Below are 13,233 nucleotides of genomic sequence, written 5' to 3'. Positions count from 1 at the left end.
TTTTACATGAAAAGAACTCAATGTAAAACATAACCAAAATCATCACCTATAGTTTGCAAATTCTAGTGTGCTCAGTGAAAGTTGTGCTGTTTTTGTGTAAGCTTTGCTTCACGAGATAATTAAACAGTATTTCTTAACCAGATTATTGGCAGAATTCAGCAAAAACAAGTTATATGTTGTTTTTATGCTGAATGCATGATTTAAGTTGCTTTAAATAGTTTTTGCGTGTACCTTTATTATTTTTTTTTATAATGTCTTCCACCCACAGCCATAGAACATTGCTGACTGTGAAGGGTTAAGTGTCATGAATTTCTAGTTTAAAAATCTCCATAACAGTTAAAAATCTACTACATACATACTCTATAGCATCTATCATACCTAATCTGTTGTTGAGCTGTGCAAATTAAAGCTATTATAACATAAGGTAATTTAAATTTAGGTGGTATGTGGTACCTTGTGCATTATATTATACTCTACTAAAGATGATCCTTGTGTTTAAATTATTGTATCTTTCTCAAAAAAATTTGTTTGAAAAAAACTATCTAAAATGGATAAATTACTTATTTATCCTTCTTCAGGTTTTTTTAATGATAAAAATATTTCAAGAATATGGTCCCATTATTTGATTCAATTGAACATCATGAAACTGACAATGTTTTTAAAATAATGTTGGAAGCTTGAAATGGAGTTATGACGGAAGTAAAAATTATATCTAAAAATGTTTACTATTGTAGGACAATTATTGTCTGTTTGAATCTACTGGATTGGATTGGTTTTCAACTGTTACTATATGAATCTTCTCAAAATTTACAGAAAACTATTTCTTTAAAAATCTGAATATCTTTTCCAATATTTAATTTTTTTTAATTATTTTAAATAACTTTTTTAAAAAAGTTTAACTCGCACCATTGTAATATAAATTATAAAAGAAAACTAATAACTGAGTTCAACTGTTTCCTGTTTCTTTTACTAGTTACTAAACCCTGACTGATATAAATCATTACTTGCTTGTTTTGTTAATTTCACATGCGAGGTTTTTTTTTTGAAAGTTCTAAGCCTGGTACAGAGAACAAGATTTTTCAGAAATGTTTTTAAATATTTTTCAATGCAGTTACTTTGCAATTTAATACATTTGGACTAATGACTTTCCAACTTAATACCCTCAGTATAACGTGATTTCTATAACTCTACAAAATAAATGATTGTCCAGGCTTTGATCTCATTTTTTGAAGTGAATCTTTATCCAGTGAATATGGAAGCACTTTAAAAGAGAGCTCATGGAGTTTTGCAGCAACATTAAATTTGTGTAGGCTCATTATTGTGGTTAAGAGCACTTTCTATGACCAGCTGAGAAAGTTTCCCTTTCAATTGAAAAGTGGTAATATTCTCCAGTGATGGTCCTGCCTTTTTCCTGGTAGTATATGAGCACCATACCACACCATGATAATCCCAAAAAAACTGTAGCCAGCCATCATGATGTTTCCTGCAGATGGTGTTTCCTCTTTATTTGGCACATTTTCAGTGTGCTCCCACCAACTGTTAGGTTTCTTTTGTGGAATGTGAATCCATGTTTCAACTTATATTATAAGAAATTGAAGAAACTCAGCAGAGTCGCATTTAAGTAAGTCTAAACAACCTTGAGAAGTGTTTAGTCAAATAGATTTTTGGTTGACACTAACAAATGTGGTACTCTTGGACCAGAAAGGTATTTCATACTCAAAATGTAGTGTAAAATGTAGAGGACATGATCTATTGATATAATGTGATAAGATAAATGTTGGTGATATTTCAATTCTTACTTCTCTTCTTTCAATCTCCTGGGATGTTATGTTACTGCTTTAGATTAGCAATGTAGTACTGAAAGAACTACCAGGTTATAAGGTTGCAATTTACCGTTTTATCTGGTAACTGCTTGTGCATGATAAAAAATTTTAACTAATATTTATTTAAGCTTTATTTTTTAATATGGTTCCCCGTTTATGTAATCTTAAGACATGTATTGGATTAAAAACTAGTTTTGTTGTTTTAAAAAAGTCATGATAAGTGTCTCATTCTGTAGCCTTGGTGATATGAGCAAAGATTTTCCAAACATTTTTGGTTATTTTTATAAACTGTTAACATCAGCTTCTGGGAATTACTGTTTATTTGAAAATTGGATGTATTTCTCCTAGTATATGCTTACAAAAGGGGAGAAAATCTTTTTATAGAGATTTACAAGACCAAGCAGTCAGTTTATTGATACCGTTTTGCAGGATGATATCACTTTAAATCCAGAGTGGTAGCTTCCAACTTGGGCCCATTCTGAGTAAATTCGATTTAGACTTATCAATGGTTCGAGTACTTGTTTGTATATTACAGCAGCCAAGTAACAAGTGTCCTGATCTTGTAATTGAGAGGTCTCAGGCATTGGTCTGCCATCTTTTTTTTTTTGCTTGTATTAATTTTCCGCAGTAGCTTTAAAAAGAATTATACTTGGATATATGAAAAAAATGGAATTTTGTAGCGCATGAAAATTGCCGTGCCTGACTTGGATTTGAACTCATGATCCCTGGATGTTAGGCTGAGACGCTACCACTCAACCAGTCTTTTTTTTTTAATTAAATTTTTTTTAATGTATTTACTAACAGATAATTTTCTGTTATGTAGTATTTATAATAATATTTATAAGAATGTGAGAGGGAAACTGTATATAAGATAACTGTGTGAGGTTAAAGAATGTTACATTCAAATAAAATAAAAAACAAATATTAAATTCATACAAAGACACAAAACTTGCTGTTAAGATATTTCATAACAGTATTTATAACTCATCCTCTGAAGCAATATCTAATGGTGGTTCCAGAGGTTAAAAAAGTATTTATAACTGAGCAGGAAATGCACTACCCTATGTCAGTCATTTCTAGAGAGGTGCATGTTATGGTATAAAAGGCTGTTCTACTGAACATCAGAACTTACTATAAATTACAGAAAGAAAAGGCCGAGTAGCTATCTTAATAAAGAACCACTATCAGGAACAGATGTTATTATTTGATAATTTGGTGCACCATTAAAAATGAATGCTTATGTTTATGCCTGAAAAAAATTATGAATGCTTGGGATGCCCAAAAACCACTTCAACCAATGAAATCGTCACAAAAATCCACAATGCTGAATTAAATGATTGCCAACTGAAGTACGCTTGCTGATATCGCATTATACAAAGTAATTCAAAATGATACTCTATTTTGTATGACAAATATGAAATAAGTTACATCTGATAATACTCACAATAAAGTTTACAGATACAATTTATAAAAAAATGTTCAATGTGGCCTCCTTCGATGCACAGCACATATCTAAGTTGGAGCTGAACTTGTCCCACATGTGAGGAACATATGTTGTGTTACTAAGTTCACTGCAGCTGTGGTCAGAGTTCACAGGTTGGTCAGATTTGTAGGTACAGATGGTAAGTTAACTGCATCTTTGAGGAAAAGAAAAATCTTCAAGAAAAGTCACATGGCGTGAGATCAGGTGATTTTGGAGGCCAAAACTGAAGAGCCAGGTCTTCATTCCTGATGCTTCCTATCTATCGTTCAGGTAGATTCATTCAGATAGCATCAGAAATGTAGGTGTTAATGGAGTGGACCTCTATCTTGTTGAAAAATGAAGTCTTGTGAATCTGCATTTAGTTGAGGGAAAAGCCAGATTTCCAGCACGTCCTGGTGTATTATCCCAGCAGCCGTGTGTTCCACAAAACATAATGGTCCAAAAACCTTTGTTTGCAATAGAGTGCAAAACACATTTACCTTGGGGGATTCTCTCTCGTGTTGCAGTGTCATGGGGATTTTGTAGACCCCGTATGCAAACATTGTATCTATTAATTTTTCCACTGAGAAGGAACACTGCTTTGTTGCTAAAAATTAAATTGCAGAAGTATCATTCTTATGTTTTCAAAAATTTGATAACAAAATTAAACACTCTGGTTTGTTACCTCCACGAAGAGTCTGTAAAAGTTGTAGGCGGTGTGGCTTGAAAAGTAAATGATGCTTCAAAATGTGCCAGACAGTTAGTTGAGGTATTCCAAATTTTCTACTCGCTCTATGGGTTGACTTTCATATAAAACGTTCAATGTGGTCAGACTACAGGCTGACCATATACCTAAAGGCAAGAGCGTATTCTTGCCTTTAAGAGACACTCTTGTTTGTTCAAACTGGTCAAACCAGCGAACATGCTCTTCCTTGTTGGAGGGTTAGTGTTAAATCTGAGATGAAATGCACTTTGCACTGCAATTGCTGACAGATTTGCTGCACACAAGAACACAGAAAACCTTGTTACATTGTAACCATCTTACAACTGTCACATAATGGTGGTGTGCAAGCACATAGCAGTCGTTTATGAAACTATATGTGCTCTAGTGATGTTATTCAAAATTTCAAACCTACTCTCTCAACTATTATGTAGATCAGTCGGATACAATGTACAGTATCTGAATTGAGTCAATCATTTAGATCTGCCCTGTGTCGACAGGCCATATCCTCTACATTTTATATTATGTTTTGGGTGTGAAATAGCTTTCTGCCCAAAGCATACCACATTTGTTAGCAGTCAAATTCTCAAAGATATTTAGACTTATGTAAACTGAGTGCAAGTCTACAGAGTTTTTTCAATGTTTTATAAGAGTAAATATGGATTGACCATTACATGCCAGTGACCAAAGCTGGTGAAAGTGTGCCAAAGAAAGCTCAAAGAAGTTCTTCTGCAGGAAAAGTCAAACCTACATTTTTTGGGGGATTCTGGTGGTGCGGTGCTCTAATACTATCTGGAAAAAGGCAGAACCATTACTAGGGAGTGTTACTGCTTTCTACTCAAGGGTAAACTTTCAATAGGCTAAAAAAAATTACGAATTACACTATTATTATAAACACTATTATTATAAATACTGTATAATAAAAAAATCATCTGTTAATGTACATACAAGAAAAAAGTAAAAGTTATAAAAAAGACACATAGTTGAACCTAAGACCTCTTGATTATGAGACTGGAACACTTGTCACTCAACTACTGTGACTGTAGATATACAAATAAAGTAGGTACCTGAATGACTCAGAAACTTTTAAATTGTGTTTACTCAAGAAAAGGGCCAAGGTGGAGGGGTCTCTGTTTTGGATTTTAAGTAGGGAACCACCCTGTAAAAGAGTATCAACCGTTTGCCCTTGTTAATTAAGATTACTCAGCTCCTAATTTATTGTCATTTAGGTCTTATTTGTTTTTTGTTGATTTCTTACAAATTTTTTTTATGTTCTTAGAAATCTGGTGGTTGCAACAAGATGGTCTGCTGGAGATGTAGTACATTCTTTTGTTGGCTTTGCCAGGCCAGGTTGGATCCAGCTACTCCTTATAAACACTATAATGATCCAAAGTCTTGTTGTTTTAATCAATTGTTTGAAGGCGCTAATATCAGTGATGATGAAGATGACGATGTAGATGAGTTCATTGTAGTGGAAGATTTTGTTGATGATGATGGTGATGAATTTGCTGTAAGATTTGAATGATGTAATAATAATTTGTTTATTATTTATTTTAAATAGTTAGTTGCAATCTATTAAGTATGATATCAATAATTGTTTTTATTTTATTTTTACAGTAATATGATATTATTTTTGTTCGATTGATTAATTTAAAAAATTCATTAATGTGAACAATTTAATTTTGTTCAGTTAAAAAATCAAAGCCAATTTGAACAAAATGTTTTTTAATGATTAGCCTGCATTAAAGGTTGTCAATTCTCAGCTGCCTGCTTTTTTTCCAATTGTTTTGTTTGGTTTCATTCCTACACGTCACTGTACAGGTGCTCTGTTATGGTTTCACATTAATAGTATTATTTTACTGTATTTATAGTCATAGGATAACATTATAAGCACGATCTATCAGATATTTTAGATTTTATTTTATAGTTGACTAGGTATGTGAAGTTCTCATGAAGAAAACAAGTTCCTATCAGTTTTAATGAATTTTTTCACGTAGTAGCTTCAGTTTTGAGTGAGTACCCGGATCATTATAGGTAATCATCACTTAGCATGTTACTTTTTTCCTGAAAAGCACCTCTAAGTGAAACCAAAACTTCTATTTAAATACCACAAGATTAATATAAACTTTTCATAAAGAAATCCTTCATTGACATCTTTAATAAAAAGTCATTATTTGAATATTATTTTCTTATTAAATATTTGTACTGGTAATTTTCTACATGGGCACTGACAGGTTGTATTTATCTTCAGTGATGCAGCAATATTATTTTTTTGAAGTCAAATGGATATTAGACTGTATATAAAAAAGAAAAAAGTACTGATGTATTCAATGAACAATCAATCTGTGCCACATATTCAGCCATCTGCATATTGTAATATAATATTATAATATTGTTAATTTTATAATTAAATTTCAAAATTTGCAGATAATCAGTATATGACTCTTCCGAGGTTGGAAGATTGTTGATCATCCATTAACTCATTGAGTGTTATATGCAAACAAATGTTCTGAACTTATTCCCTTTTACGTTATTCATTTATCATTCCTTAAATTTAAATATGTTAGTAACAGATAAATTGTTAAATAAAATAATAGATACATAATTTAATCAGTGGTGTAAAATATTTTATTAAAATTTCTTTTTATTTTCTTAAAGTTGTTAATTGCTGAATTCTGATAATGTTTGAGAATTTTAATTTTGTTAAATCAAGACTTCTATGTGCACAATCAATCATCGTATATTTTTATTAAAAATTAAATAATTATATAGGCTGGATAGTATATAATTATTTAAAAGAGCATTGCATTTGTCAATTATGTGATTTTTTCTTTTTTCTTTATTACAACTGTTATAGTAATACTAATTCCTGACTTTTTTCATTCTTATTTTGTTGTACAAATATAAAATATTATTTTTTATATTTCTTTAATGGCGTATAAGAAATTTAGATTTTGTTTTACTGAGAAATTATGATTTTTTTTCTTATTCTGTTCTGAAAAAATTATGTTGTTTATTTTTCTATATAATAAAGCTTCTTTCTTTAATACTGTGTATATAATATTTCTGTTTATTTCTAACTAAAGATATTTGATGAGAAACGCAGTACAATACATATCACAATGCACGATACAAACATATCAAATGTCAGAAAATCACTAGAAATAAATTAAGCATTAAAGGTGTATTTATGTTGTGAAGCCAGTTATGTTGTTGAAGTCATAATTTTATAAGTGTGTATGCATTTTATGTATCAGTTAACAGTAATGGTTGTAGGTTACTTTGACATGAGTCATAATCATTCCTTCATATTTCATTAGGCAAGCAAGACACCATTTTTTCCCCCAAAAAACAGAATAAGAAATCCCAGGTTTCATCAACAGTAAAAGTGTGATCAAACAATTCATCACCTTCATTTTTGTAATGCCACAAAGATTCATGAGCTGCAGCAAGATGTTTTTTTGTGTGTGCCTGTTAAAATCTTTGGCAACCATCTGGCTCACAATTTTTTGCTCAAAGAAGATTGTCAAACATCAAAGACTATTGTGACACAGTGAGGGGCCACCTTTCTCAAATTTTTTGTCAACTTTTATCATCTGTTATCACTGATGATCGGTACTACATTCTTCATCATGTAAGTTTGTTTGCCCTTCTTGAAATGAATGGCATTACTCTTACTTTAGTGTCGCTTATAATAATTGGTCTGTTGTAACTACCACAATCTTGCTTGTGAATTTCAGCTGCAAAATAGTTTTTTGCTATTAAAAATCGAATTATCCCTTGTGATTTACACTTTGTGGGATTATAAATTGTACCACTCATTTAAATGGATTGTTATAAACAACAAAATTATTAAACTATTATTGCTAAGAATTGAGTATTGATTGAAATAAGTTAGCTATACGCAAGTGCGATCTGTTTCATCATCTGCATTTTGCATACAAGCTGCTAATTCAAATTGGACTTAAATTTAAAAACGGGCCTCATATATTGATACTGACAGGTGTTAGATCTATAGTGAAAGTAATTTTCATATTTAATTCTGAATATATTCATTTTTTGATAAAAAAAAATTATTTATTTTTAAAAATAAAAAAGCACCACCAGATACAAATTATGTAAAGGAAAACTTACCAAAAATTGAATGCTTTTGGAGAATTACCCTCATTATTAACATTTTATTGCTGATAATAATTTTTGTAAAGATTATTCAAAATTCTACCATGGTTAAAAAGGATTGTTTATTCCTATTCTTTATAACAATATTAGTATCATCACTTTCCTGGACAGTATTATACGGTATAAAAGGAAAATGTATTTTCCTTTTATTTAATTATGTTTGGTGGTTAATATGCTGTTATAATTTAAATAAATTATAAAATATTTCAAGGTACTAGAATCATTCAAAAAGTTCTCGGCCTAACACAGAGATGGTAGAAATATTATATTTGTCAAATATGATTCTTTAGATGGCATGCTGAGACACATGTGTTAAGTTTCTCGTTTTTGAACAAATATAAACTTTTTATGAAAAATGGATAAAGTTGATGTTTGAGCTGTTATAAAGTACTTGCTTTTAAAAAATTAATCCCAACATATAAAAAAAGTAGGTAGAATCTAACTAAAGTTTTCTTCCCTTTATTTTTGACAGAAAAAAGTGACCTGTTGAATGTAAATGTGGGTCATACATTGATTCACTCTAGATATACAAATACTGCTATGAGTGATGATATCAAATTCACAATGTTGAATTAAATGATTGTCGACTGAAGGTATGTGAGCTTACTGACGTCACATCTTGATAAAACTGCCTCCACTACATTCTATACATTATTTTGGGCGTGAAAAAGTTTTTCATTTGATGGGTATACTGCTTTTATTAACAGTTGACAAAAAATTCATTCGACTGAACCATTTTCAAGTGCGTTTAGACTTATTTAAATTGATTCTGCTCTGTTTCTTCATTGTTTTATAACAGTGATGAAACACAGATTCACCATTTACATGCCAGAGATTAAACAGTGGGTGGAAGCAAATCAAAGTGCACCAAAGAACACAAAATCAATTCTTTCTGCAGAAAAATTCATGCCTAAAAGTTTTATGATTCTCATGGTATAGGTTTATATACTTTTTGGAAAAGGCAGGATCACAAGGAAGTATTATATTGGATCAATTAAAGGGTGCTAAACATCCATACCTGGACAAAAAAGTGCTCTTTATTATGATAATGAGCCAGAATACAACTCTTGGATTGTTGCTGCAAATTTTCATGACCTACATTTAGTGCTTCCACATGCGCTACTGGATTTGGCTCCCAGTAATTACTTTCTCTTCCCAAACCTGAAGAAACGACTCACTGGATTTGAAGATTCACTTCAAATGATGAGGTCAAAGCTGAGATAACCACTTAGTTTTCAGAATTAGACAAACTGCATTATACTGGGATATTAAAATTTGGAAAGTCAAGTCATTTTGTCTTTCGTATGTCAAGGTGACATACATTGAAAAATAAAAATGACATTGAAAAATAAAAAAATTTCTGAAAAATCTTGTGGTTTTTTTTTAACAGTTTGAGAACTTTCCCAATGACCCTTGTATACAATGTAAAGGTTATTGTTATAACCTTATCTTCTAAAAAAAAATTATCAATATTATTTAGTAGCTACTTTAAGCAATAAATAAGAGAAATACTACTTTTACAATGAGGAAGAAAAATTCATAATTTTTCAAGAAAGTATATTTTCAGAGGTACCTCCATCATCAGTTCTTTTCATTTAGAATACAAATGAGTGTTATAGAAAAATAAACTAATTACATGTGTAATGCATACTATGTTGCTAGTATTCTTTTTAATTGAATATATTTACTACCTATTAAATACAATACCTGCTCATTAAATTAAATACGATTTTTTTTATTTGTAGTTTTAAAAAGAACTTTTGCACCAACATTATTTTAGCTAAATTAAAAATTCACTTTTATTTAATACCCTCACATGCAGTTTTGTGACTTTTTGAAATATTTAAAATTGGTGGGTATTTAGATCCTCATGTTTTAAGCTGTTGTGTCCTCATCAGAGGAATTGTTCATAGTGTACTGTTGCTTAGTCCAAATATTTATATTATAATTGGCAAAAATCAGTTCTGTAGTTTTCAAGAGAAGGAATGAAACACTGACTTTTATGATTGATCACCAAATCAGTCATCAGAACTGATTTTTAAAATTTTAAAATGAATGCAAAATACCCATTTTTTTTTGTTGCTTTTACGATCTCATAGGATCACTTTAGTTCAATTTCTGGGCCAGTCCATTTTGCAATTGGTTCTTATTATTTCCAAATCATGCGAGTTGTTTTATTCTTGCTTCTTTTCTTTTTGCCCACATTCTTTTGAGGCATTCTGAACTTTGGCACCTGTCCTGGTCTGAATACACCCTGTTGGATTTCTTTTTGATTTTAGGTTCAAATGTTATCATATTAGTTTTAATTAGTTTGTCGTATTTTTCAGATTTTGTGATTGGATCTTCTATGGAGATTCTCAACTCTTCCATATCTTTTTGGACTTCCTTTATCCACTTCGATTTTGTTGTTATTTCCCAGTTTAAGTTATTATTTGGTTTGCAAGTCTGTTGTTTTCTTCTCTAAGTAGGTGCCCCAAGAATGAAATTCTTTTTATCCTGAAGAAATTTGTTAGTGGGTATATACTTCTTCATTTGGGATTATCCTTCACTGTCCTACTATGTTTTTCTTGTTTATGCACTTTCTGACTATCTTCCTTTCTTTCTTTTCGATCCTTTCTACTTCTCCAATTTTGTATGGTCCGAAGAGTCTCGCTGGTCTATTGTAGTTCTGGAAGAATTACTGTTTGGTAATGTCTGATTTTAGTTATTGTCGATAGGCATTTTTTATTGTATATGTTGTGCGTAGTTATTAATGATTTTTTAAGTTTCTCAGTTCTTTCTTGCCAGTTTATTTTCTCATTAATGTTATGTGTTATGGTATCTCCCAGGTATTTATCAATTTTCCCATTAGTTTCAGTTTTTTTCTGTTTATATTTACATGATTAATGCATATTGGATCCCTGACCATAATTTTAGTTTTTTTGTATGGTATTTTCAAACCTATTTTTTCAGCAAGTTGTTCTAGTGTTTCTATTTGGGTACTAGCTTCTTTTATATTGTTTGAGAGGAAGGCTAGATCATCTGCAAAACCCAGGCAGTTTACTTTAATTTTTATTCTTTCCGGATTTAATTTTCTGCATTCTCTAATTATATATTCTAGTGCGCAGTTAAGTAACTGTGCACTATAACTACTGATGGGGATAATCCATCTCCCTGCCTCAATCCCATTTTTACTTCAAATGCATCCGATATATCTCCGCTGAATTTAACCTTTCTGACATTGTGTTTTTTAAAGTTAGGTGATCATTTTGATTATTTTTGGATGCAGATCAAAGTTCCTTAGTATTTTTAATAGGGATTCCCTATGTATGTAGTCATATGCCTTTTTAAAATCTATAAAGGATATTTATAATATCCTATCAACTGGTTTCTTATAAAGGATATCAGTTGTTTGTCTCTCAATTTGTAATAATCGATTATGGGTTTTAGGTTTAGTATCTGTTCCAGGCTGCTTCTTCCAGGTCTAAACCCTCCTTGGTATTCTCATAATTCACTTTCTAGTTGGTCTTTTATTCTGTTATAGATTATTCTGGATAATACTTATACGTGCAATCTAATAAGGATATCCCTCTGTAATTGTCCGGGTTAGTTTTTTCTTCTTTTTTGTGGATTGGGCATATTATTGCTATTGTCCCTTCTTCATTTTCCCATATTTTTAGGATCACTCCTGTTTTCTGTGTTTTTCCATAATTCTGCAGTTAGTTGGTCTTCACTGCTTGCTTTGTTGTTTAATTGCAGTTTTAATTCTTCTTTTGTTAGTGTTTGTATATTTTCTTTTGGGGTTTTTATTACTGTGTTTGTATCGATATCAAATAGGGTGGTCGGGTTTTTGCAATTCAGCAGCTTTTGAAACTTTTTTTGTTGTCTTTATCATTATGTGCTATTATTCCGCCTTTGTTTTTTAACATTAGTATTGGTGGTATATAAGTTTTGATCTCGTCTTTAAATGTCTTGTAATATTGTCTAGAGTTATTTTTCGCGAAGTCACTTCTATTTGATTTAATTGTTCGTTGTGAAATTTTTTTTTAGCTGCTCTTAATGCTTTTTTATGCTTGTTTTCATTGTTGTATTAATTTTGTGTGGTTTTCTTCTGTTTTATTATTTTGAAACTGCATCCACGCTCTATGTCTAGCCTCCACTGTTAAGTTGCAGAAGTTATTTACGTATGTTATTTACAAAATTAGCCTAACTTGGTAAATCTTTTAATTTAATAAAATTCTTTACAGCTTTCTTTTAGGGACTGTTTTGAAATCTAACTCTAAAAAATAATTTAATAAACTTTTGTGCAATTATGTGAAAGAAGACTAACTTTTTGTTATTTTGGTTTATTTTTCCCTGGTTAAACAAATTCCCAGTCATCATGGCCCTCAAAGTGGGTAATGCTACCTGAATATGCTGAACAATATTGTTAACAATTGTTACTGAAGATAAAGCAATGTTAATTTTCTAATTTGCAGCATCATAATGAACCATGTTTCTAACTTTTTGACCTTAAATTGAGCAAGAACAACTCAACCAATCTTCATCAAATTTTCATATGCAGAACTTCAGATACACTATTACAGCATATCTAAATTTCATTAAAATTGGTCGAGTAGTTTTGGAAATTTTTGAGGCCACAAAATTTTATACATAGATTCATTAATAAATATAAATATACACACACGTGTGTATGTATTTTAAGTAAACACACACAGTGTTTACTTAAAAAAAGGCCCCATCACTTAGTTTAGTCTACAAATAATAGTTTATTGGTAAACAATTACATAATAGTTTACAGATGTTAAAAATTGCTAATCCACTTCTATACACTTGTCAGCACGTTTGACCAAGTTTTTGGCTATTCTTGTTAGCTATACTCCGTTTCCTAGATGGTAATGTTTGTCTTCAATTCCTGCAGGTGTATGGATTGCTCCTATAAACAATTTCTTTTAACTAACCTCAGAAAAAGTCTGAATTACTCGGATCAGGAGATCTAGGTGAATACATTCCTTTATAAAATATTCTTCCACTGGAAAAATCCTGCAGCATCTCCATAATAGAGTAAG

At 30.8% G+C, this 13,233-nt stretch overlaps 1 protein-coding gene across 1 annotated transcript in view; it reads left to right on the top strand.

Moving 5' to 3' along the window:
- Positions 1–6,616, top strand: part of LOC142326155 (uncharacterized) — a 49,906-nt gene extending 43,290 nt beyond the window's left edge. Inside the window, exon 8 of the mRNA XM_075368385.1 lies at positions 5,286–6,616. Coding sequence (XP_075224500.1) covers positions 5,286–5,531 — 246 coding nt within the window. The 3' untranslated portion in view covers positions 5,532–6,616. The remainder of the gene's footprint in view (positions 1–5,285) is intronic.
- The last annotated feature ends 6,617 nt before the right edge of the window (positions 6,617–13,233 follow it).

This window comes from Lycorma delicatula, chromosome 6, assembly GCF_047948215.1.
Source record: "Lycorma delicatula isolate Av1 chromosome 6, ASM4794821v1, whole genome shotgun sequence".
In the NCBI taxonomy this organism is placed as follows: Eukaryota; Metazoa; Arthropoda; class Insecta; order Hemiptera; family Fulgoridae; genus Lycorma; species Lycorma delicatula.
Note: the sequence above shows the minus strand (reverse complement) of the source record. Positions and strands in the feature narration are given on the sequence as shown.